This window comes from Saccopteryx bilineata, chromosome 1 (genome assembly GCF_036850765.1).
Source record: "Saccopteryx bilineata isolate mSacBil1 chromosome 1, mSacBil1_pri_phased_curated, whole genome shotgun sequence".
Taxonomy (NCBI): domain Eukaryota; kingdom Metazoa; phylum Chordata; class Mammalia; order Chiroptera; family Emballonuridae; genus Saccopteryx; species Saccopteryx bilineata.
In genome coordinates this window covers 34,482,556-34,508,929 of record NC_089490.1, presented here as the reverse complement: position 1 = coordinate 34,508,929, position 26,374 = coordinate 34,482,556, and the positions used below count along the sequence as shown (strand labels likewise).

Genomic DNA, 26,374 nt, shown 5'->3' with positions numbered 1-26,374 from the left:
CCTATCTTTTGTAAATACAATTTCCTTTCCAATTCTACTTTGTGTAATCTCTTCAGAGTGGTACAAACTGTCACTCTTATCAACAGAGTGCAATGCCAGTTGAAATCTGTAAAGTTTCCTCACTTCCCGCACCAAATAAATATGTATATTTGGCCATTTTATTAAATGCAATAATATGCTAGAATTAAGAGACAGCCTCAAATGAAGGGAAATATCATTTGGGAGAAATGTACATTTTGAGACCTTTTTAAAAGGCTGACAAAAAGAAATGCACATGAAGTCTCAAATTCTTGCTCTTCATTATTGAATATCGCTTACCTCTTTTGACATAACAAATTACAGTTGCAGAATGGGCATCGTACAATACTGACAAGAGTGTGCCTAAAAATTGTTTTCCTCTGATTATCTTAGAGACTACATTTCTGAATTTCAGGTCATCTTGTAATTAAATCCTATACGAAAAACCTGTATGTCAATGCCAACCAGTCACAGTACCCAGGATCCTGCCTGGTTGCCTATCTGACCTATCCACTTTTATAAATTATTAGAGCAAAAGTAAAAAATAACTCACTTAAAATGAATAACTATAATTATTTTAATTTTATTTATTTATTTTTAGATAGAGGGAAGAGAGAGAAAGAGGGGGTAGAAGTGAGAAGCATCAACTCATAGTAGTTATTTCCCGTTTGTGCCTTGACCAGGCAAGCCCAGGGATTCGAACCGGCGACCTCAGCATTCTAGGTCGGCACTTTATCCACTGCGCCACCACAGGTCAGGCCGACTACAAATTTTTTTTAAGTGCAAAACTTCACAGAGTTTTCCCAGAAATTCTAATATTCTGAGCTCGTATTTGCCAATGTTTTTACACATAGATAATTAAAATTGTGTTGAGATTAACATACAAGTGATTGTTGGCAAACATCAATGATACCAATCCAGGGAGGGGCAAATGTAGGTTTACAGTTGATTGTATCATATATACAAGAATAAACTCTGTGTTTGACATACTCACAACTGTAAACGTACTTTTGTCTATACCTGCATAGGAATATCTTTGAATTATAATTTTGGAGAAGCAAAGATATAACAATGTAAAGTTAAGTTTAAATGATATCACAAGTTACCTGAAAAGGACTTCACAGAAATAAGCAAAATGCTCAATTGTGTGGTACATATTTTTATATAAATACAAAACAATGAATCCAACATCTTATTCTATACATGTGTATGTATGTATATATAAAATAAAACTTAGAAATTTAAATATCTTCCTCACAAAGTAAATATGCAACTTAATACACATAAAATCTAATATATATTAGAAAGCATGCTATATATAGTTGGGTAATATACAAACATGTAAAAAAAGTATTAAGAAAAATTGAGCCTGACCAGGCGGTGGCACAGGAGATAGAGCGTCCGACTGGAACACGGAGGACCCAGGTTCGAGACCCTGAGGTCGCCAGCTTGAGCACAGGCTCATCTCGTTTGAGCAAAGCACACCAGTTTGAGTCCAAGGTCGCTGGCTCGAGCAAGGGGTCACTCGGTCTTCTGTAGCCTCCCGGTCAAGGCACATATGAGAAAGCAATCAATGAGCAACTAAGGTGCCTCAACAAAGAATTGATGCTTCTCATCTCTCTCCCTTCCTGTCTGTCTGCCCCTATCTGTCCCTCTCTCTGACTCTCTCTGTCTCTGTCACACACAAAAAAGAATAATTGACATATAAGCTAAGTTTAAATGATACCACAAGTTACTCGAAGAAAAAAGGACTTCATAGAAATAAGCAAAATGCTCAACTGTGTGATACATATTTACTTTTATATAAAAACAAAACAGTGAATCCAACATCTTAATTCTATATGTGTATGTATGTATATATAAAATAAAACATAAATTTAAATATCTTCCTCACAAAGTACAGTATGTAACTTATACACATAAAATCTACTATGTATTGGAAAGTATGCTATAAAGAAATACTTAAAATATTAAAAATATGTAGTTGGGTAATATACAAACATGTAAAAAAGTTATTAAGAAAAATTGACATATAAGCCATAGAATGTGAGAAAAGCAGGTTTATATATCTTGAAATTTAGGTTCCATCAAAAAGTTAACCATATAACAATTCCCCCACTCCACTCCCAGACTAGGCTCTTCATTAACAAAAATATCATTTACTTTTCTTCTTTTTATATGATCTTTTCAGGAAGAATTTTTACTTGAAATTTTCTTGCAAATCCACAAATAAATCATTTAACCATCTATCCTTAGACAACTTTACTGGATCATGTCACAGCATATTTGAGGGGATAAAAGTTCCTGTGTAATGTAAAGGTATAATGGGAAAAGAACACTAAATGTTTTTTTATGGGCTAGAAAAGCCATTTAAAGAAAAGACATTAACTTAGGCCTAGGGAGCAGAGTTAGGAAAGAAGACTAAGTAATGAAAATATGGGGACAATAAATGAGCTAGTTAGAGAAATCCAAGTGAAGGACTGCTTTGAGGTCATCAAGTATTAGCTTTATTTTAGAAATGAAGAAATAAGTCCTCTTAAAAATAGGGGTGTCTGTCCAGTGAGGGTCATTTACTATGTACAGAAAAAATATTGAAAAATCATATGCGACTTAATGATCCTGTTTTCCTTAAGAGGAATAAAAATACATGTTTTAAAACTAAGATAGAAAATGTGCAACATTACTAAAAATAAAATCCGACTATTACAAATATATACCTTAATTTCACATTATGATGTACATTATAGAGATATAGGGAAAAAAAGGAAGGGAAAGAGAAGCGTCATATGGACCAATGAATAAAGTTTGGCTTTTCCTGAGTGAAATGGGGAGCTACTGCAATGTTCTAAGCACAGCAGTGGCTGTAACAGGAATATTCTTCCTTCGGTGTTCACAACAGACCATAAGGTTAGAGGAAACTGGGAGCTGATTACAAACACCCAGAGAATAGGGCTCTGGCCGGTTGGCTCAGTGGTAGAGTGTCGGCCTGGCATGCAGGAGTTCTGGGTTCGATTCCCGGCCAGGGCACACAGGAGAAGCACCCATCTGCTTCTCCACCACTCCCCCTCTCCTTCCTCTCTGTCTCTCTCTTCCCCTCCCGCAGCCAAGGCTCTATTGGAGCAAAGTTGGCCCGGGCGCTGAGGATGGCTCCATGGTCTCTGACTCAGGCGCTAGAATGGGTCTGGTTGCAACAGAGCAACGCCCCAGATGGGCAGAGCATCGCCCCCTGGTGGGCATGCCGGGTGGATCCCGGTCGGGCACATGCGGGAGTCTGACTGCCTTCCCGTTTCCAACTTCAGAAAATACAAAAACAAAACAAAACAAACAAAAAAAAACCCCCCAGAGAATAGATGAGAGAGGTTAGGATCAGGATAGTAATCATCATGGTGGTGAGAAGTGGTTAGATTTAGAGATGGAAGCATTTCCTACCTAATAACCATCAAATGTTTTTGAAAACTAGCTGTTCTGCACAAAATTTCTCCACAGGAACCTGATCCTCAATGTTTTGGAATAAGGCATTACCTGTGATTTAACCCCTCCCCTCCCGGACTGATTTCCTAAATAAAACTAACTAGTTTTAAAACTTAGTAAAATACCACATATAAGTAACAAACTATCATGTAAAATACCAAAAACACCATGTACTTACTGGTCACTAAGCAATATGATTAACAGCTATTTTTTAAGTAGTAATATTAGAGTCTGACACACCTTAGTGTCACCAGCATTTTAGATGAACAACCCTTCTGCTGACGTCAGATTTTTCATGTGATTCTGATGCACAGTCTATCGTTTGTTCATGACATGCAACTTGAGACTTTTTTAGCACCTTATTTTCTGATATAAACATCCCAGGCAAACACTAAGTGGGTTATTTTTTGTTTATTCATAATTCAAGTAACCTTTTTTATTTACTTTTTTAAGACTTTATTCATTTTAGAGAGAGAGAGAGAAGGGGGAGGAGCAGGAAGCATCAACTCCCATATGTGCCTTGACCAGGCAAGCCCAGGGTTTCGAACTGGCAACCTCAGCATTTCCAGGTCGACACTTTATCCACTGCGCCACCACAGGTCAGGCCTCAAGTAACCTTTTCTAAAGTGCTAAATTTTAACAGAAGAGTCCAAGTCCCAGAACGGTATACAGACAGGCTGACTCGTAGCCAGACTACTGTGAACCTGAGAAAGATTAGGATTTAACCAAGACTGGTGTGCTTGTCTTTGAAACTGAAAATTTTCTTTCATGTTTTCTCAAGAATGAAGACATACTGGATGTGGTAATATTTTACAATGTGCTAATTTTTAACATACCTACCTAATATATATATATATATATATACACACACACACACACACACATATATATATTTAAAATATGCTCATGAGAGGTACAGGGAGTTAGTTCATAACGTGCTTGTTTATGTATTTTGTGTTAGAATCCTATATTAAATATAACATTAAATTACTTTCACAGTGCTTTTTGACCCTGTTAATTGCCGTTCAGCTTGCGACGGGCCAGACCTCCATCCTCACAAACTGCCTTTGCCCTTCTTAAGGGATAGTTCCCCAGGCTGGAGTGCAGCCAGCAGAGACTGGCCAGAGTGAGGGTCAGACATAAAGTGGGTGGGAGAAACCCATACTAGACGGACGTGGAAACTCTGTGAGGGGAAGAAATGCAAGGAGACAAAAGGAAACAACCAGGAGGATGAAAGAACCGAGCGAAAGAAAAACGTGCAAAGTCAGAGAAACAAATAGGTGAATGAAAGGGAGTCCACAGCCTGCTATTCACGTGGCTTGTGAACACCACAGTGCAAACCACAGCTCGCTGAGCACAGCACGGACTCCCCAGTGTCCACACTCCGTTCTAGGAGTTCCCCGTGTACATAGTGTAAATACCCTGGAACAGTCCTCAAAGGAGGGAACCAAATCAAATGCCAGTTCTGATGCCTGGGCTAGAAGTCTCCTAATTCCGTTTAAAAATATTTAATCAAATAATTTGAACAATCATCTCAAATAAAGGCGTATTTAAAACACAAGCTTATTATTTAAAGAAAATATTTCTATGAAGCCCTAAGAATATTGCTCAAATGACAATTTGACCTTTAGTTTTTAATGCCAATATTTCCAGAATGAAGTACAAAAATGTCAAGCATGACAATCCATTTATTGTTGTAATCTAGTTCATCAGTAATCAAAAGGCCAAGGAAAATTAAGAGTAGTGATAGCAAACTACTATATTTTGGTAATTCATATCCTTTAACTTTTTCTCTATTTTTAACTATTCTTTTGATCAGCTGACCAGAGTTTACCAAAAAGAATACTCGACCTGTTTTTTTTTAACACTGCAGTTTATAATTTTTATAAGAAAAATGTTCTTCAGATTTGTATTTGCTAAATTTGGTTACAGCATTAATTATCCTCATCTATTTCCTCCTCAAGGAAAATTAGAATTTGGTTCTGCATTCTAATAGAGTGGCTAACTCAGGGATCATCGCAGTGGAAAACAAAGAATAAGGTGATATTTTCCTCATTTGGTTGGTAAAACTTCATAGTCAGCTGATGAACACGTGATACAACACACTGGTGGGGAACGCGGTGTTTATGCACACACATATAAAACAGAAATACAGACTGCATTTTATGACGTTGAGCCACACTTCCTTCTCCCTTCCCAACCTCTAATATTCCCTGCCATCTGCAAACTCCTCGCTGCCTTGTGCTGCAGTGCCTGCCAGCGCGGCCCAGACAACTATCTGGCAGCGGAATGCAGGCACCTGCCAGTCCATGGCTTCGGTGCCTGGGGTGCTGTAAACTAGCTACGCTACACTCGCCAATCAGAAACGCCGTTAGTCTGTCTCTAATTCAAGGTCATATTCTGCCCTATTTAAAAGTGATAGTAAGCGTGTTTCTTTCTAAAATGCACAGCCTTTCAAATGCAGACCGTGCTGATTTTTTTCCACCTCATTTCTAACCTTCCTTATTTCAAAGATGGGGAAGACGTGAAAGGGAGGCAGAGTCTGGAACACTGTGAAACACATGACTTTGCTTCTGTTTCTCACACTCGGCGTAGTGTGTCCTGCGCCGCCTTACAGCTCTGCTCTCACCTTCACTTACTGGCGGATCGGGGGCGGGTTTCCCTCTCTTGAGGATAAACTTTCACTTGCCTCAAACACCGTATGCCAAGAACTTTTCTGACTCATTCTTCATTGTCTGTAAATGTAGTTATCTGTCTGAATCGATTCTTCCTCCAAATGTCTTTAAAACCTCTTTTCCTCTCCACTGTTCAGACTCTCATCCTTCTCGTTATCATCACAGATCTTCTAGAGTTAGCCTTTCCTTATTGAAGACAGCTTCCAAACAGCCACAATAGTAACTTCTCTAAACCCCTCCCCCCAGGGAGGCGGGGCAGACTTCACGGTTCAAACAGCCACCCTGGTCAGGCTGCGGTTGCCCTCTGGCCCCTCCGCCCCACCGGGCGCAGGGGTCCTTACACCCAGGCCAGCTTCTCCCAGTCTCTTCAGCTCACATAATCAGAGTGATGGGTTTTCTAGTCTAATGCATTGTCTGGTTTCTTCTAATCCAGAATTATCTGGATTTCTTTACGGCAAGACTAATTGGGGTAGTAGTTCTCAACTAATTTGTCCCCAGAACCTATTTTCATCAATCTCTCAGGACTGGGGTTCCTCAGAACACACCCTGAAACTTGAGGTGAGCCTCCAAGCAGGTACCTGAAAGGCTCACCTTCCCCAGGTCTTGTTCTTTCCCGTATCCTGTCTAGTCTTCTCTCACACTTAACACCTGTTTATTGTCTGTCTCCCCCCGCCCCCAGGAATATCAGCTCCATGAAGACAGGGGTCTTGTTAGTTTTGTTCATCACTGTGTTATTCCCCGTGTCTGTGACAGTAACTGGAATACAGTCATTATGCAATTACTGTTTGTTGATGTTGAATGAATACTGTTCATTTTGTGTGATGTCTCACTTCCCTCCGCTGGAGAAACCTCTACTCAACACTCGAACTCAACTCCAATATCACTTCCTACACGACACATTCCCTGATGCCAGACCCCCACCCCCAGCAAATCTTTCTCCTCTGAATCTATAACTAGGACATAGAATATATTTTATTAAAGCTATTATCAAGCCTTATTCTAGTTAATTATGCCTTTTTTATTCCACTAGGTTAAAAGTTCTAAAACAATTTCTTTATCATCTTTCTACTTCCAGATCTGAATGCACTGCAAACCCAGTGACGTGTCGAGTGCTCAGTAAATGTTTATTGAGCGATAAAGTAAATGTCTTTTCTCACCAGAGCAGCTTCTGTTTCACTCAATATCGGAACACTTTTACCAGAATCTCTGCAATTAGACAGTTGCTTTTCATCCCCACTCCTCTTTTTCTGATGTAGCATCGCAAGGGAAAAAATCACTAGTTTACATTAGTTCTTCCCCAAGGCTTTTTAGGGGCCCAGACAGCACAGACGCGGAAGGGACCGGCCCTAGCTGACACTGGCAGTGGGGGGGTGGGCCCACAGCCCTCGCTGACAGCGCCGCCCTAAGGGCACAGGCAGCACTCCAGCCCCCGTGCCCGGTGCTCACGGCACTACACCCTGTGGTAAAGACAAAGCCTGGGATGCACAACCTCCCCACCCCACCCCACGCCCCTCCCCCACACACGGCGGTGGAGCCCAGTAGAGGCAGCCGGCACCCCGCAGATAGTAGGTACAGCACGGGCCGGCAGCCTCTGGTTACAAGGCAGCAGCACCAGGAACTCACAGGCCCAGAACCTCATAGCCTGCCATCTCACCACTGGGATGCTGCCCTGAGACCAACGTGACCCACCTCCTCTGGGCACAGGGCGCATTTCCACAGCCAGAACAACACCTCCGCACTGATACCCTAACATCCAAGCAGGGCAGGTAGAGGAAACAAAACCTTGCCCCACAGCATCATCTACTGGAAAACACAAGAAACACCTCTACTTTATCAACCTGCTACACTGTCAGCACCAAAACTGTACCTACAAAAGATTTCGATTCCTCAACTGCCCAGACAAACACTCCATCGAGGACCACGACTAGCCAAGGTCACAAGGTATCTCAGAAAGAAAATGAAGTCTCCAGAAAACAAAGACATTGAACACTGTGATTTAAATGACAGAGAATTCAAGATTGCAATTCTAAAAAAACTAAATGAGATACAAGAAAACTCAGAAAGGCAGTTCAATGATCTCGGGAATAAAATCAATGAACAGAAAGAGTATTTACCAAAGAGAATGAAGCTGTAAGAGAAACAAACAAAACAAAACAAATTGTAGAGCTTAAAAGCTCAATAAATGAGATGAAGAATGAATTAGAGAGCTTAGGAAAAAGAGCAGACCATATGGAAGAATTAGTGATCCTAAAGATAGAAATCTGGAAATGATTCAGGTGGAAGAACAATACAATATCAATGGGTAGGTATATCAGAAGAACACAGGGAGAAGGGAACAGAGCTTATGCAAACAAATAATGAGAACATTCCAAACCTATGGAAAGAGACCCTTAAATCCAAGAAGCTAACAGAATACCTAATTATCTCAAGGCAAAGAAACCCTCTCTAAGACTTATTATATTAAAACTGTCAAAAGTTAATGACAAAAAATTCTCAAGGCAATCAGGGAAAAGAGGACTGTAAACTATATATACTGTTTAAAAGTCCTATTCGATTATCATTGGTATGTTAGCAGAAACCATATAGGCTTAGAGTTAGTACAATCAGATATTCAAATATTGAAAGAGAGAAACCAGCCAAGGAAAATATATTGGTCTCAAAGGGGTTTTTGTGAACTTGACCCAAAAGGGAATGAAAAGCAAAAATAAATGAATGGGACCATACCAAACTAAAAAACTTCTGCATAGCAAAAGAAACCATCAAGAAAAAAAAAAGCAACTAACCAAGTAGAAGATACTTGCAAATGATACCCCTCAAAGGGGCTAATATCCAAAATAAATAAAAACTCATGCAACTCAACAACAACAAAAAAATCCAATTAAAAAATGGGCACAGGACCTGAACACGTTTCCCAAGAAAACCCACAGATGAACAGCAGATACATAAAATAAGATTGCTCAATTTCATTAGCTATTAGGGAAACGCAAATCAAAACCACAATGAGATACCACTCCACACCTGTAAGAATGGTTATCGTCAATAGACAAGAACTAACTAGTGTTGGAGAGGATGTAGAGAGAAGGGAACCTTATCACACTGCTGATGGGAATGTAAATTTGTGTAGCCTCTATGAAAATAATATGGAGGTTCCTTGAAAAATTAATAGAGCTATATAATATTGCCCAGAAGTCCCTCCTTTGGGTATCTCTCCCTCAAATTTGAAAATATTCATAAAGATATATGCACCTATATGTTCACTGCAGCATTATTCACAACAGCCCAGGACATGGAAACAACCTAAGTGTCTTTCAGTGATGACGGATAAAGATGTAGTACATCTATACAATAGAATAGTACTCAGCCATGAAAAAAATAAAACATTTCCATTTGTGAAAACAGGAATAGATCTTGAGAGCACCATGTTAAGTGAAATAAATCAGACAGAAAATGACACGAACCATATGATTTCATTCATGAGGGATATAAAAGAAAAAGCAACAAACAAAACTAACTCATGACACAGTCAACAGTAGGGTGGTTACCAGAGGGCAAGGAGGGTGGATGAAGAAAGTAAAAGGCATCAAACATATGGTGACAAAGACCAGATGCTGGGTGTTGAGCAGGCAATGCAATGTACAGACAACTGTACTATAGAACTGTGCACCTGAAACTTATTGACCAATGTTACCTCAATAAATGTAATAATTCAGAAAAAAAGGGGGGCTTGATAGGTTTCTCTAGTCATATCTGAGGACACTTTAGAGAATGAAAATATTCTGTCTATTTAACTTGAACCCTAATGTAGAACTCTACCATTGCTATATGTAATTTTACACAGAGGTAAACATACTAATACATGCAAACAGAGAGCCGCCTCTGCCAGTACCTCTCAGTGAAACTTCCTATTAACTGACTGAGTTCATCATTCATTCACTCACTCCATTCATTCAGCCCGCATTCACTAAACTCTTCAAATGGACTTCTATAATGAACTGCAGACACTATGGTTAGGGACTGGATTTATAGAAATAAAAGATACCATTTATGCTCTCAGGGAGGATAAGGCCACAATCACAATCTGGGAGGTAAGGCAGACAGACAAGAAAATGAACACTACAAAACAGGTGATGAGTGACCTAACACAGAAAAGCCCGTCACAAGCGGGGGAAAGCGAAGACAATTGCTCAGTAGAAGCTGCCAAGGGGAACCAGTTGACGGTAACTCTACCAAGTAGTCTGAAATGGCTTACAGCTAAGCAGACTAAGAATCTGAGTCACTTGCCTTATGAAACAAGGTCACTTATTTAATTTTCTGGATACTTACATCTGCTTCTCCAAAAGAAATGAGGGGAGGGGAAAAATGTAAAACTGATCCTGAAATAAAACTAAACTAAGAGATAATTTTATGTCTGTAAGTAGACAGGCTCAATTTTACTATAGGTATCCTAAGTTTGTACTGTTGTGTGTTACTGAGTGACTAGTATGCTACTGATATCTATATCCTCCAGAGATATCTGTGATTTCTCAGATAATGAATAATAAAATAATTATAGAAAGACACAACTGTAAACAGAGTACTAAATTTCCTGATAAGGAAGAGTAGTTTGGCAGTTTAATGCAAGTAAACTATATATATTAGGGTTAGCTAACAATGGCATATGTTATTTGATTTTGAAAGGTAATTTTTATTTGAACCACCTTGAACAATATTAAATAATCTTCAAGGGATCATATATCATCAGCCTAGAAAAAGAGAAGCACATACACAGAAATGTGTGATAGGACCAAAAATACAAGCACATCCTCCTGCACCAGCTCCACCTTTTCCCTAACGCAGCGAAGATTTACCAAGAACAATGTACACATTTTCAACTCCCAACTCTACGAAAAGCAAGCTAAGTGCAGCAAAGCACTGTTCTTATAAATCAAAAGAGATGCTCCTGGAGATGAAACAGATAGAAAAGCTGCTCTTAAAAGCAGTTACTGTTCATAAAGTAATGGACAGACTGAATACCATCATCTACTGATAAGTACCCTCACCTAAGAGGAAAATATATAGTTCTAGGTAGTTCAGATTTATATGAACATGGAATAAGGAGTCATTGAGATTTATCTTTGCCATAAAATCTTCTTGACATAGTGGTACTTTTAAGTCTTTTAAACTATTTTGAAAGAATTCTTCATTAAAAGTACCAGTTTTAGATTTAATATGTTCACTAACTTCTTGAGAAGTTTTGGACTGTGAAAATGAAAGGTTAAGCAACCTCTCAAAAAGTATAAAGAGCATACTTTATTTTCATATTTCATGGTTTTAATATCAATAGTAAGTTTTCTTGAAAGCACCAATTGATTTGTTTTTAAATGTTCGTTAATGGTTATGCTGAGTTAAAGTTATAAACCACATTTCTTTCCTCTGTAAAAATGAAAAAAAAACTAAAATAAGAAATAAAAGAGTTTCAAAAATGTTAGTGCAAAAATATATATATTTGTAAATAGTGTACCACTTCAGTAAAAAAAACTGAAAAAATAGTAGCTTTATACTTATTTATAGCTCAACATGTAAAAGTAAGTATTGGTTGTAAGAGGTCAAATACAACTGTATGCTAGCAGCAAACATTAAAATATATGGAAACAGAACCTAATCACTCTAATACTCAATAGTCCCAAGTAACTGTTTCCAGCAATGCTCATTGAGAAAAATGAGTGACATCTATAATTTTAGATATTTCTATATGAATAATTAAAAAGGTAAAGAGAAACAGATAGATTTAATTTTAATAATTTAAGTTATTAAATCAAGTGATTTAATCAAGTGATTTAAATCAATGTTGTCATAACATGTTATCAATATAAAAATCATTGCTGAAATATTTTACAATGTTCATTTTCTATGCTAATTCTTTAAAACCTGGTATCTATTTTATACTCACGGCAATGGTGTGCTGGAGCTGACTCAAACTGGCTTGTGAAAATGGACTGTGCATACCTCTTCCCAAGTCAGGGTTTGTAACATCACACTATAGTTTGACACAGTAGTATTCACATCATAGAAATCAGCAAGTGACACAAATCAGAGCTTTTTCCCCTCAGAAAGCTGGTTACCAACACAGCACTGCCTTCAGCCCATCTCAGTTTGGACCAGCCCCACCTCTCATCCTACAGAGTCAGCGCAGGTAGGTAGGTAGTGGTACTACAGAGAAGAGCACAGACCAGGCACACAGACAGTCGGACTCCAGAGTTAGCAACTCGTAATATTCAAAATGTACTCCTGTTTCCTAGAAAATATTATAAAGCATGCAAAGAAACAAGGAAGTAGGGCCTCTTCACAGCAGAAATGAATACAAACTGTCCTGCAGGAAAAACAGACACTGGACTTACTAGACGAATGCTTTAATTTTTAGTGAGAGTGATATAGGAAGGGAGAGAGAGAGGGAGGAGAAAGAGGAGAAGCGTCAACTCTTAGTTGTGTCACCTTAGTTGTTCATTGATTGCTGTTCAAAGGTGCCTTGGGGAAGGGGGGCTCGAGCCAAGCCAGTGACCCCTTGCTCAAGCCAGAGACCTTGGGATACTGTCAATGATCCCTTGCTCAAGCCAGTGGCCCCGAACTCAAGCTGGCAAGCCCATGCCCAAACCAACAAGCCCAAGCCTGTATTTAAGCCGACAACGTCAGGATTTCCGAATTGGAGGACCTCAGTGTTCCAGGTTGACACTCTATCCACTGTGCCACCACCAAACACTTTTAATCAACTATTTTAAACATGCTTAGAAAATAGATAAAAAGCTAAAAGAAACCATAAAAAATGGTGTTAACAAATAGAAAATAGAAATAAAGAGAATGAAACTATAAAAAGGAAACCGAAATTCTACAGCTGAAAACTTTAACTAAAAGGAAAAATGAAAAAACCAATTTCAGTAGGCAGTGAAAAAAGAATGAGCAGACAGACAGGGCGAACAGCACGTGACCATCAGGGTGGAGACCGCAGTGATGCACCGACAAGCCGAAGATGGCAGCAAGCCACCAGAAGCCAGGAGAGGGGCGAACACATTCTCCCTCGAGCCCACAGAGGACACCAACACGCCAACGTTTGGATTTCAGATTTTTAGCCTCAAGCACTGGGAAAGAATTATTTTGAAGGCACCAAGTTTGTGGTCCTTTGTTAGAACAGTCATAGAACACTAGTATAGATGGCTACACTATGAGAGAGGAGGGGAATAAGTGTTGACAAGGAAGTAGACAGAATAGAACTCTCATATTATTGCTGTGGGAATGGCACAGGCTTCATGGAAAGCAGTTTGACAATTCCTCAATAAGTTAAACATTGGATTACCTTACAATCCAGCAATTCTACTTTTAGGTATGTACCCCCAAAACTGAAAGTAGGTACTCAAGCAAATATTTGTATATATAGCAGCATTTTTAAATTATATAGTCAAAAGGTAGAAACAACTTAATGTCCATGAGTAGACGGATGGATAAACTTTACGGTAGACATAGATGGAATATTATTCGACATAAACAGGAATACACTGATACATGCTACAGTTCCAGGGATGGAACTGGAAAACATGCTATGTGAAAGAAGCCAGACACCAAAGATCACAAATTATACAATCTATTTAGATAAAATATCCAGAATAGGCAGGGGCTGGGAAGTGATTTTTCATTGGGCACAGAATTTTCTTTGGTGTGATGAAAGTGTTTGGATCGTGACGGAGGTGGTGGTTGCATAGTATTGTGAATGTACTAAATGCATGGAACTGTACACTTCTTTTTAATGTTTTACTTTATTGATTTTAAAGAGAAAAAGGGAGAGAGCAGGAGAGAGACAGGAACATCCGTTTCTGTATGTGCCCTGACCAGGGATCGAACCGGCAACCTTTCTGCTTTGGGACAACACTAACCAACCATACTATCTGGCCAGGGTGAGTTTGTACACTTTAAAATGGTTAATTTCATGTGAATTTCTCACTTCAATTAAAAAAAAAAGTAACTAGGTCTTTTGAAACCTTGTTACCACCTATCATCTGTATTTTGTGAGTCTCATCTTTATTTCATATTATTTACCAGTGTTTAAATAATATATTAAACATATTCCTAAATTAAGGTATATAAAAATCATTATTTACCTCAGAATAATGGCTTTCTCTGAAAGAAACCGAAAAGAATTTTAACTGAATTTAAAGTAAAAAGAAAAATACACTGCTCACAAAAATTAGGGAATATTTCAAAATGGATATGAAGCAATAAAATAAAGCATTTGATTTTTTTTATTAAACAAGAACATCAGAAAAGTAAATGAGAAAGGAAAGTTGTTCAATTATGCAAATGAGATGCAAACCCAACTTGTATTTCATTGGTGAAAATGCACTACCTAAGAGGCTGAAAGTGCTTGGTATCTGCAGTTCCCTGATCCCCTAAGTTTTGTGAGCAGTGCTACAGAAGCAGCCCAGTGCAGTGGAAGGAGCTTCGGGCTTCAGGGCCAGGGGAGATGTGAATCCTGGCTTCCTCATATCCTAGCTCCATGGTTGAGTAGACTCTTATGTTTTAGAAACTGCAGCTTTCTCATCTGAAATACAGGGATAATATTGCGGCAAAAAATCAAATGAGATCAGAAGAAATAAAAACTTCTAAGGAGTAAAGCATTCATGGATTACAACAAAAGCTGTCAGCTCGACTGTGGTATATGCTACAATGAGCCTTCTACGTTAGTCTGTGGGTAACAGTTATTATTGTTCATTGATTAGGTACTGTGAAAATCAAAGATATGCCATAGGTCAGTGGTCCCCAACCCCCAGGCCGCGGACCGGTACCGGTCTGCAGAGAAAGAATAAATAACTTACATTATTTCCTTTTTATTTATATTTAAGTCTGAACGATGTTTTATTTTTTAAAAATGACCATATTCCCTTTGTTACATCCGTCTAAGACTCACTCTTGACCCTTGTCTCGGTCACGTGATACATTTATCCATCCCACCCTAAAGGCTGGTCCGTGAAAATATTTTCTGACATTAAACCAGTCCGTGGCCCAAAAAAGGTTGGGGACCACTGCCATAGGTGATTCAGTAGAGTTAAAAGACAACTTCCTACTAAAAAAGGACACAGTACACTGTTTAGGGCACCAGCAAAAAAATTTTTAATGTGAAAATTCCATCTGTATTGCTCTTCACAATAGAAAAAAATCATTCATAGATTTTATCATCAATATTTTGAATGAATATTCTTAAAATTACTGTATCTCAAAATATCATTATCTTAATATAAAAATGCAGGTTTTTTAAAAAGCAAAAGCTGAAAGCTAAATGATAAGTAAAACCAAAAACCAAGATGTCTAAATTAGGAAGGAACTATTGATAGATACGGTTAGCTAAAAGAACTAACAAAGCATTAAAAGGATTATTACCCTTATTAGAACGTTTTATAACAAATGTTAATGAAAGTAAATTGTGATTAAAATGCATGCCAATATTTTAAGGAGAAAAAGGGAAGGTGCCAATAAAAAAAAGAATTGGCCAATATACCTTGTGGACTTATCTATTATTTATCCATTGGTCATCTGCCATGTACCATTGAAATAATTTTCCAGGGGTCTCAAGTTTCTGAACATGTTGCAACCAGAGAAAACAATAGCTTTTGCTCCAGTCCACTTTTTCAAGGATGTTCACAGGATGGACAGCCTCAGAAGACTTCGTGCCTTCCACTGAAAGTGTATAAATGCTATGGAGGGTATATGATTGTCTAACCACTAAACTGTACACTTGAAATCAATACAAAATAATACTGAACATAAACTGTATTGGGGGGAGTGCTTCCTGACTATTATAAAAGATTCAGATTCATTATACTCAGTTTCTCTCCTCCAACATAATCCACCGCACATGTGGGTAGTACCTGGCCTTCGTGTTGCTCTGTGGGAACTGGGATTCTGGGAAATTATAAGAAAATGTTGATATACTGCTACTTCTGGAATCTTCAAACCTTATGCCAGAATCGATAAAATTGTGACAACTAAATTCTTAGCTTGAAGGTAGGATGAACTCTCACACCCTTCACAGTTCGTAGCACAGACTAGACAGTATGGTGGGCACTGGGAAGACTGGGGGACAGGTTAAAATGTCGTATACAAGGTCTCACAGTCACCTCTTCTGCTATCACCATCTATCCATTAGGCCAGTGGTTCTCAAAGTGTGTGCCAGGGTGCACTGGTACACCCTAGAAGATTTCCAGGTGTGCCCTGTGGTATTCCAGAGAAATATGTGCCTGTTGGGGACCAAAACACCAACAGGGTTTTTGGAGTTTAGATTTTTGGGGGACAGAGGTGTGGGGAATTAGCTATAAACTGACAATCTGTCCAATCCCCCACCTCACTTGCCTGATTAGGTTGCAAAGGCTGTTAAGCTGTGGTGCTCGATTGTTTATACTACCTCCCCCCCCCCCCCCCCCCCCCCCGTTCCCCAGAAAGACTGGAGGCAAGTTTCTTCTATCCTTTGTTTGGTGTAAAGTTAAGATGATATGTATGGTGGGGGTTTTCTGCACTCAACAAATTAAGAATAAAAAGAGAGGAATTCTTCAATGGATTGACGAGGAAATGAGAGTTTGCCTTTCAAATACATGCCCAAACATTGAAGAAATCACTAGGACACATCAGGCTCATGTTTCTCATAAACATAAGAATAAAAAAACTTAACACATTCACGCTGGGACCTGCCAAACTTACTAAATCTTACTAAAAATATATCTATATATTTATATATAAAAAGATAACTTCTTTGTTGTTTTTTAATTTTTTAACCCCTCTTTTTTACGAATACTAAAAAGCATAACTCAAAAAATGTAACATAAAAATGTTTTTTAATGTCAGAATAAATTTAATTTTGTCATATTTATTTCCTTTAATTACCATAAAAGCATGCTTGGACTTTATATTTTTTTCTTTAATCTCTGTCTTATTATAACACATTTCTTGGAAATTTGTATATAGTGCGCTTACCATTATTTGTAGGATTTTAAATGTGCTCCGACTTCAAAAAGTTTGAGAACCACTGCATTAGGCACATGACCACTTAAACTTCATGCATTACGTGAAATTGTTTTTTTCAACCTTTGATCCAGTAATGTAGGGGAAGTTAAAATTTTACATATACAATATGGCTAATTGTTAATAGCAACCGTTCCTGTATCATATTTCTTCCTTGCCAGGTCAGTTCTGAAGAGGCTGTTATATATTTTTAACCATTTCCATTTTTAGCTATATAGGATGTTTCCTATATAATTCTAAGTTACATGATGATTAAGGTCTTTATTAACTTAATCTATTGGATTCTGCTATATAAGATAAATATTTGGCTCACTTATGCTACCTCCTACCTACCCGTTCTCTTTTTTTTCCATATAAAAAATAAGGTATAGGCCCTGGCAGGTTGGCTTAGCGGTAAAGCGTCAGCCCAGCATGTGGATGTCCTGGGTTCAATTCCAGGTCAGGGCACATAGGAAAAGTGCCCATCTGCTTCTCCACCCATCTCCCTCTTGCTTCTCTCTTTCTTTCTTCCCCTCCTGCAGCCATGGCTCGAATGGAGTGAGTTGGCCCCTAGTGCTGAGGATGGCTCCATGGCCTCTGTCTCAAGTGCTTAGAAGACCTTAGTTGCTCAGCAACGAAGTAACACTCCAGATGAACAGAGCATCACCCCCTAGTTGGTTTTCCTAGTGGATCCTGGTTGGGAACATGCAGAAGTCTGTCTCTGCCTCTCCTCCTCTCACTGAATATAAATAAATAAATAAATAAATTATAAGGTATAATTTTCATACAGTAAAATATGCCCCGTTTAGTGTATAATATAGGTTTGTCTTTTCCAGACATTTACATAAAAGGAATCGTACAGTATGGCTTCTTCCTTTTGGTATGAAGAATGAGGCATGCTGTTGGGTGTAGCACTAGTTTGTGCCTTTTTTATTACTAAGTAGTATTTCATTGTGTGACTATACCACAATATGTTTATCCAACCACATACTGAAGGACATTTGGGTTGTTTCTAAATTTTGGCAATTATGCATAGAGAAACGATAAAGAGGTTTTTGTGTGGAGTTATGTTTTTATTTCAATTATATAAAAACCTAGTAGTGGTACAACAAGATCACACACAGTATGTGTAGGTTTAACTTTATAAGAAACTGCCAAACTGCTTTTCAAAGAGGTTCTACGACTTGGATTTCCTCCAGCAAAGTATAGACTTTTGGTCATTCAATATCCTCATTAGTATTTGGTATTGTCAGATTATTTAAAATAAACCAATTCTAATTGGCATGTAGAGGTCTTCACTGTAGTTTTAAACTGCATTTCCCTAATATCTAATGATGAACATTTTTTCATGTGTTTGTCATTCACAAATTGATGAAATATCTGTTCAAACATTTTGCATATTTAAAAACTGTTTTGTTATCGAATTTTAAGATATCTTTGCATCATTATATGTTCTCAATACAAGTATTTTATAAAATATATGACTTGCAAATATTTATTCCAGATTATGACTCATTTTACACTTTCCTAATATAGTTTATATAACAAAGTTTTAACTTTGATAAAGTCTAATTTATCAATATTTTCTCTCGTGGGATATGCCAAGCCCAAGGTCATCCAGATTTTCAAGTTTTCTTCTGGAAGGTTTACATTTTACATTTTGATCTATGATCCACTTCAAATTAATTTTTATGTGAGGTGTGAGGTATGTGTCTATGCCCACCCTTTCCCTCTCCCTCCATTGTCCTTTCTCTTCCGCCCTCTTCTCCTCCTCCTCTTCCTTCTGCTGGCATATGAAAATTCAGTTGCTCTAGAACTTCTTGCTGAAAATACTATCCTTTCCCTATTGAATTGCTGGTTATCTTTCTTTATAAACCAGCTGGCCACATATGTATGGGTCTCCTTCTGTCCAGTTGATCTCTTACGTTTATCATTTCCTTAACTCCACATTGTCTAGATCCAGTAGCTCTGCAGTAAGTCTTGGAACCAGGTAGTTGTACTTCCAAGTTTCCTCTTTGACTGCTTTCATCAGTGTTTCAGCATAGAGATCTTGGACATATTTTGATAGATACATTAAAAAACCATTGATACTACTGCATATGGCACTTAAAATTTATTTTTTGTCTCCAATTGTTCATTGGCAGAAATATAGTTTATTTTTGTATACTGACTTAGAATCTCACCATTTATTAATTATAGTAAGATTTTGGTACGTTCATTGAAATGTTTTATCATAAATCATCACATTGAGAATAGAGAAAGGTTTTTTTCTTTCTTCCTTTCCAGTCTGCCTTTCATTTTTGTTTTTATTGCCTTAGTATACTAGTTATAGTCAGAAAACATATTTTGTATAGTTTCAGTTCATTTCAATTTGTAAGATCCGAATACAGTCTATCTGGGTTAATGTTTAATGTACACATGAAAAAAAACAAAACAAGTATTCACTTGTGTTGGGTGTTGTAGTCTATAAATGTCACTTAGGTCAATCAAGATGGTTGACAATGTTGTTCAAGTCTTCTCTATACTTACTGATTTTCTGTCTGCTTGTTCTATTAATTACTGAAAGCAGAGTGCTGATGTCTCCAAATATAATTGTGGACTTGTCTAGTTCTCCTTTCAGTTCTCTGTTTTTGCTTCATGTGTCTTTAGCTATGTTTCTGGGGTACTAACCTCCATGTTTGTCTCTTCGGAGGAATGCTGAGGAATAAATGTAGGACTGTCCACTTTCCTTGCCTTTATTTTGTTGTTCAATTGCTGTCTTCTTAAACAGGCTACCAAGCTCATTTAAAAAGGAAGTTGAAATGTGATCTCATAAATAGCCCTTTTAAAAAAATGTATGTGATGTCAGTTAAGTCACAATGCTCTCTCCTCTGATATTTCTAAAAGTTGAAGGTATTTTGTTCAAGTAGTTTTGTCTAAAGTAAAAGCTCCATTGAGTTTTACCTTACATGCATTTTAATGATTATTTTTTTACTTTCATTCAATATTTTAACATGAACTTGGACTTTTTAAGATCTAATTTGCATTTATGCCAACTCGCAACTAAGCATTTATCAAAACGTTTTACATGGATTTTTCATTCATCAACTTTCTGCCCTTTAGAAAGTCCCCTAGCTGCTTCTCCCTACTGAGACCCACTCAATAAAGACATCAAATGAAAAGCAAAGTATTATTTACAGCTTGCTCACATGCACTATACATCTGTGATCATCTCAGATAAAAGGTTACAAGGCAGGTACAAAGAATAATGTGGAAATTACTAACCAGCTTCAACTAAGCAAGGGATTTATTCATGGATCAAGAGTAAATGGAGGAATGCAATGCAATTAAAGCAAATGGTGTATAACCATAATTATTATTAATAAAAACAATCTTCTCGGTAGACATGGTAATAACCTGTATTTTTTAAAAAGTGATTCTTTACAATTGCTGAACAAGCCTCCAATTTTTTTCTTTTAGATTCCTATCAAATTTGTTATTTGCAGTTTCTAACCCTTCCTAATTCCAGAATACCATTCCTAATCCATTTACTCTCAGCCAATGGTCAGACCTCTTACTTTACAAGGAAGAGTAAGGCCCCTTGATACACTCCATCAATTTCCCTTTGTTCGCTCTCTAAGCTTTCTCCATATTCGCACACTGGCTGAGGGTGATGCCTTTTCCTGGGGCTATCCTTTGTTCAAGTTCATCTCCCTCTCTCTTCAATCGGGTTTTCACTGTCACTGAGTTCCAATCTGCCTCTCTCTGCACTCCGCCAAGCACACGACAGTGTCCGCCTCAAACCTAAATATGACCACTTACTTTCCCAACATTTTTTCAGCACCTACCAAGTACAAGTCACTGCATTACTATGAAACAGTTAAAAAAGACATCCAGCACTCCTTCTAGGAAATTCATATACTTGTAGGAAAGATAGTTAAAAAAATAACTGCTACTGCTATAATAAAAGCAAAGGCATACACAGCATAATTGTGGCAGAAAGGAAAGAACAATGGTTAGAGAGATTATCTTTGTTTATCTTTATCAAGCCCCCTTCTCTTTAGGGTTTCCTTTTTTTTCTACAAAAAGGCGCAGGTCTCCTCTGGCCTTAAACATACACAAAAACCTTTCCATGATGCTTAAGTTAACATTGCTGTCATCCCTCTCACTAGCACATTTTTTAAAAAGCTCACTTACACTCACTGTCCACATATCCAATCCACTGTCTTTTATTCATGCATCTTTTTTTTTAATTCTTTTTTTATTCATGCATCTTTTAACTGTGATCTTGGTTTCCACAATTACATTGCCACTTCTTGCCAAATCAAAACTGAGTAATCCACTCAGTCTGTCACCTTGCCTCGGTCCTCACCTTACAGAGTCTCTCTTCTCCAAACTCTCTCCTCGACTTCTGTGATACTTGACTTCCCCAATGTGCTACCTGCCTCTCCTCCCAACTCCACCCAGTCTTCACTGGTTCCACTTCCTTCTATGGCCTGACAAAGGAAAGCATTGGTCAGGACTCCATTCTGAGGCATGACTTTTGACTCCTTACCTCCTCTCTTCACTATTCTGCTCTCCCTCTCTCACAGAAAAACTCGTGATGATCAGCTCTATAGTAAGTAACCTGGGATCGAGAAAAATAATCATGAAGTGGAAGTCCTAACTTCGATTTCTGACTCTACCACTGACTTACCAGCTGTGCACGCATGGGCCTGTCACACATCCTGTGACTCCATAGAAGAGAATGGCTTTCTGATGATCCTTCCAATCCCACAGATCTATAGTTCTAACTGGAAAGAACGTCAGACTTCTAACTCTGGTTGCCATCTAAATCCACTTTCTGTCTGCCATCTAAATGCCCCACCTCTAAACCCATCTCCTTTACCAACTACTTCTTTTACATTGCCATGAATGTTTATGTACTGGTGCCATCATGATCTTAAACTTGAAATCCTAATAATTGTATACACATACTGCCTTTTATTCATGCATTCCCTCTTCCCAATTCCCAACTCCTCTTAGAGGCCTAACTCAAAGACAATCTTCTCGGGAAAGTTATCCTTAGCCTTTCCTGCTGGTTATTGTAAACCTCCCCCCTTCTTCAGAAAACCCAAGATATTCTATGTGTACAATACTACCCCCCCCCAATACCTAGCCGGGGCTTCAGTTACAGTAGTCTACGGTGTAACTGAACCATCAACATAGTCTGCTCCTGACATCCATCCATCAACACTGTCATGACCTGATGGCTCGGGAGCACCCAAAACAGATGATCCCCCTTCAGCTATGTAGTCAGAAGGTCAGTTAGTGGCCTAAAAGTTACGCCTACGCCATTCACCTCACTTCCTCTCATTGCATAGACGTTTTATCATCTCACATCAGAACAAGAAGGGTGAGTATAGTACAGTAAGATATTTTGAAAGAGAAATATTTCAAATTCACATAACTTTTATAATAGTAAATTCTTATAGTTGCTCTATTTTACTATTTGGTACTATCGTTAATCTCCCATTGTGTCTAATTTATAAATTAAACTTTATCATAGGTATGTATGTATAGGAAAAACATGGTATTTATTGTAGGGTTTGATACCATCTGCAATTTCAGGCATGCACTGGGGGTCTTGGAATGTACCCCCAGGGGATAAAAAGGCAACTACTGTACGTCTCTCGTGCACTTGGCACGTTTCCCTCCAGACTCCGGCTCCACAAGAGCAGGATTCACACCCGACTTTTCCTCACCTCCTCCAGACTCCGGCTCCACAAGAGCAGGATTCATACCCGACTTTTCCTCACCTCCTCCAAACTCCGGCTCCACAAGAGCAGGATTCATACCCGACTTTTCCTCACCTCCTCCAAACTCCAGCTCCACAAGAGCAGGACTCATACCCGACTTTTCCTCACCTCCTCCAGACTCCGGCTCCACAAGAGCAGGACTCATACCCGACTCTTCCTCACCTCCTCCAGACTCCGGCTCCACAAGAGCAGGACTCATACCCGACTTTTCCTCACCTCCTCCAGACTCCGGCTCCACAAGAGCAGGATTCATTCCCGACTTTCCTCACCTCCTCCAGACTCCGGCTCCACAAGAGCAGGACTCATACCCAACTCTTCCTCACCTCCTCCAGACTCCGGCTCCACAAGAGCAGGACTCATACCCGACTTTCCTCACCTCCTCCAAACTCCAGCTCCACAAGAGCAGGACTCATACCTGACTTTTCCTCACCTCCTCCAGACTCCGGCTCCACAAGAGCAGGATTCATACCCGACTTTTCCTCACCTCCTTCAACAGTGCCTAGAGCGCTGTCCACCCAGAGTACTAAAAAACTCTTGAAATAAGTGAACTAAACTCAACCTAAACTTTGGACACAGTAAAAAGAGGTACTATTCTAGAGTAATTATTTTCTTCAAGTAGAAATAATTGTTTAAGGGTACATGATTCAGAAGTTCTAAAGTATACACTGTTCTTCTTACACTGAGAAAGCAGAAGTTTCTCTTGAAAGCCTTCAAATTCCAAGTCAACCCCAAAGTACACTATAGACAGTAATCTTTGCAATGCTACAATATTTTTAAAAGTGTATTTACTAAAAGATATACTCGTTAACTATTTGGTTTTACATTTGAGCGTTTTTCTAAATCTAAATTGTTCACGAGATAATGGATTTTGACTAAGCATTACACCCAATGAACTATCATTAGAACTGGAGATTTAACATAGCAACAACTGATGCTTATCAGAGCACTTAGCCAGCATGTACTCTATCATCTTCTGGTCTAACCTACATGCAGGGTAGAAAACAAGTTCCAACATGAAATAAGATGTCATTAATTTTCAGCTTCATTAATAAGCTTTCATGCATTCCTCTATCATTTTTTTTTAATGTCCTCAATTAAGACAGGAAAACAAATTGGGAGAAAGAAGGTTTCCAGCTTCCTTATTACCAAGAAAAATTAAAATGTAGCCTTGCAGACACAAGAACCAGAATTTCCAAGCAGTCTAAAGCAGAAAAGTCAAGGCTTTAGCTTAACTCACCCAGAAGATAGGCTGTCTGGAGCGAGGCCTGACAAGCAGTACACAGCCTCGCTGCAAGAACATTAAATGAAACTGAGAGGCACTGTCTGACGCCTCATTACTGCGGCCGCGGCGCAGAGCTGACCTACCTGGCTTATCCCTCCGGGAGCGATCTTGTAGGACTGCAGCTTCTGCTTCAGCAGCTCTGGATCACTGTGACGGAATGGGCACCCTGACAACAGAACACAGGCCAGCACAGCAACAAGGTTACCCACTCGGGACTTTGTACAGAACTGCACTCGAGAGACTGTCTAAGCTCCCCTTAATTGTCTAACAGCTTATTAATAAAAAAGTTAATTGCCCATGAGTGCAACTGCTTTCCTCTCTTTATCTAAATGACGACTTAGCTGTACGGTTATCAGGGTACCACAGGCTCAAGAGTTACATAAAACACTGCAGCATTCTCAGTTCAGCTGCTCGTTCACTAGCAAGAGGAAACAGTTATAATTGTGCTACTTGCTAATAAGTAGAGATAATCACAAAGTAGCTATAAAGTAGTTTATCTAAAAACTTTATACAATCGCATATATTTTTCTTGTTAAAACCTTACATAAAGGGCATACTAGAGAAGGAAGGACTATGGGCAAACTCTAAGATATAAAAATCTCACAGCATTTTCAGATGCAAATTCTATACTCGTTTCCCACTGATTAGAAACAATATAACTTTAGATGAATCATGGATGGGGGTGAGACGGACAAATATGAACCTGTTTCATAGAAAAACAACTTATAGTAGTAGATACATATCATCTACATCTTATTTCATGAGAAAAATAAAAATAAAGATGGACTGCTGCAAATATTTCCATAAATAAGAGCACAGAAGAATTGAAATGTAGAAGCTATATTAGGCCAAAATCTAGGACATTTTAGATATTTTAATAAGAAACTGCAATCAGTAAAAATACTTAATTTAAAATCTAATACAGATCGCCTGATTATTTTTTTCACTCATACGGATAATAGATCTATAAGTTAATTAGAAACAACTGTGCATTTTTAAAGACATCAGTGGGAAATTGGACGGGGCTACAATGGAAAAGAGACCACAGGTCAAACAAACATGTTTATCAAAAATCTTCAACTATGAATAACAACATCCATGATAACAACACTATGAATTCCTACCAATTATGAAATTCACAAAATTCGTAGAATAGTCTTTATTCAGATTAAAATCGTAGTACTTTTTAGCACAAAGCACTGCCTTGAGAAGCTGCATAGCACATGGTGAAGAGTTTGGAGCTCTACTGTCTGAGCCTGAATCTCAGTTTACCAGCTAGAAGCTAGAAGACTTGGGCACCTTTTGTATCTTCATGGTGACTTTCTGCCGAGAGAGGGAAACACTGAGCTCTTGGGAGAATGGAATATAAGCGCTGACATGCTCCCGGCACACGGTGAGACTCAAAACGTGTTAGGCCTGATTATTATGCTACACAATATCTGATAATGAAATTCGGAAGAATCACAATGAGAAAGGGATGATGCTATACATGGAATTCTTGGTTCAGCCCAGAATTATTAAAGGACTCACAAAAAGTTAACTGTATTATCCAGATTACATCTGAAACAATAGCTATACCTGTATGAAAGGTCAGAAAGGACAAAGCCAGGAAGAAATGAAAGATTGCCAAAGTACTAGTGATCACACAAAAGTCATTTAAAGCTTTGTTCATTATAAGAAGAAAACAGAAGAACCAGACTACTGGAGAGGCTGGTGTTATTTTAACAGATAACAGAAAGAAAACAGAACTTAGCACCTCCTACTTTGCTTCTATCATCCACATCTAAGGGAGTGCTCTTTCAAACTGGAAAGAGTTGAACTAACAAAATTAACTGAAGAGGTAAGTGCATTTATAAAGAACTAACACTGACTGCAGCTAAGAGTTTGACAAAGCTTTATGGAAAAGATAGATAAAAACTATCTGAAATATAGTTATACCCGTCTAGATTCATAACTGGTTGAACAACCCTTCCAGACAGTGCTGCTTAATGAAATGATGTCAAACTAGGAGACTAGATAGTTTTTCAAGCAACACAAAAATAAAAGAATGGAACTTCTGTTTTCCAGTCCAGCATGTAGACATGTTAGAAGTCAATACTCCAAATAACTACTTATGAGAGAGAGGCAGAGACAGA

General features: G+C 38.4%; 1 protein-coding gene across 2 annotated transcripts in view; it reads right to left on the bottom strand.

The window, feature by feature from the left end:
* The window catches only part of PRIM2 (DNA primase subunit 2), a 320,146-nt gene that overhangs the window by 14,419 nt on the left and 279,353 nt on the right, over window positions 1-26,374 (bottom strand). For both annotated transcript variants that reach the window (XM_066252987.1, XM_066252980.1), the window contains exon 12: window positions 24,323-24,405. In XM_066252987.1, the coding sequence (XP_066109084.1) occupies window positions 24,323-24,405 (83 nt within the window). The remainder of the gene's footprint in view (window positions 1-24,322; window positions 24,406-26,374) is intronic.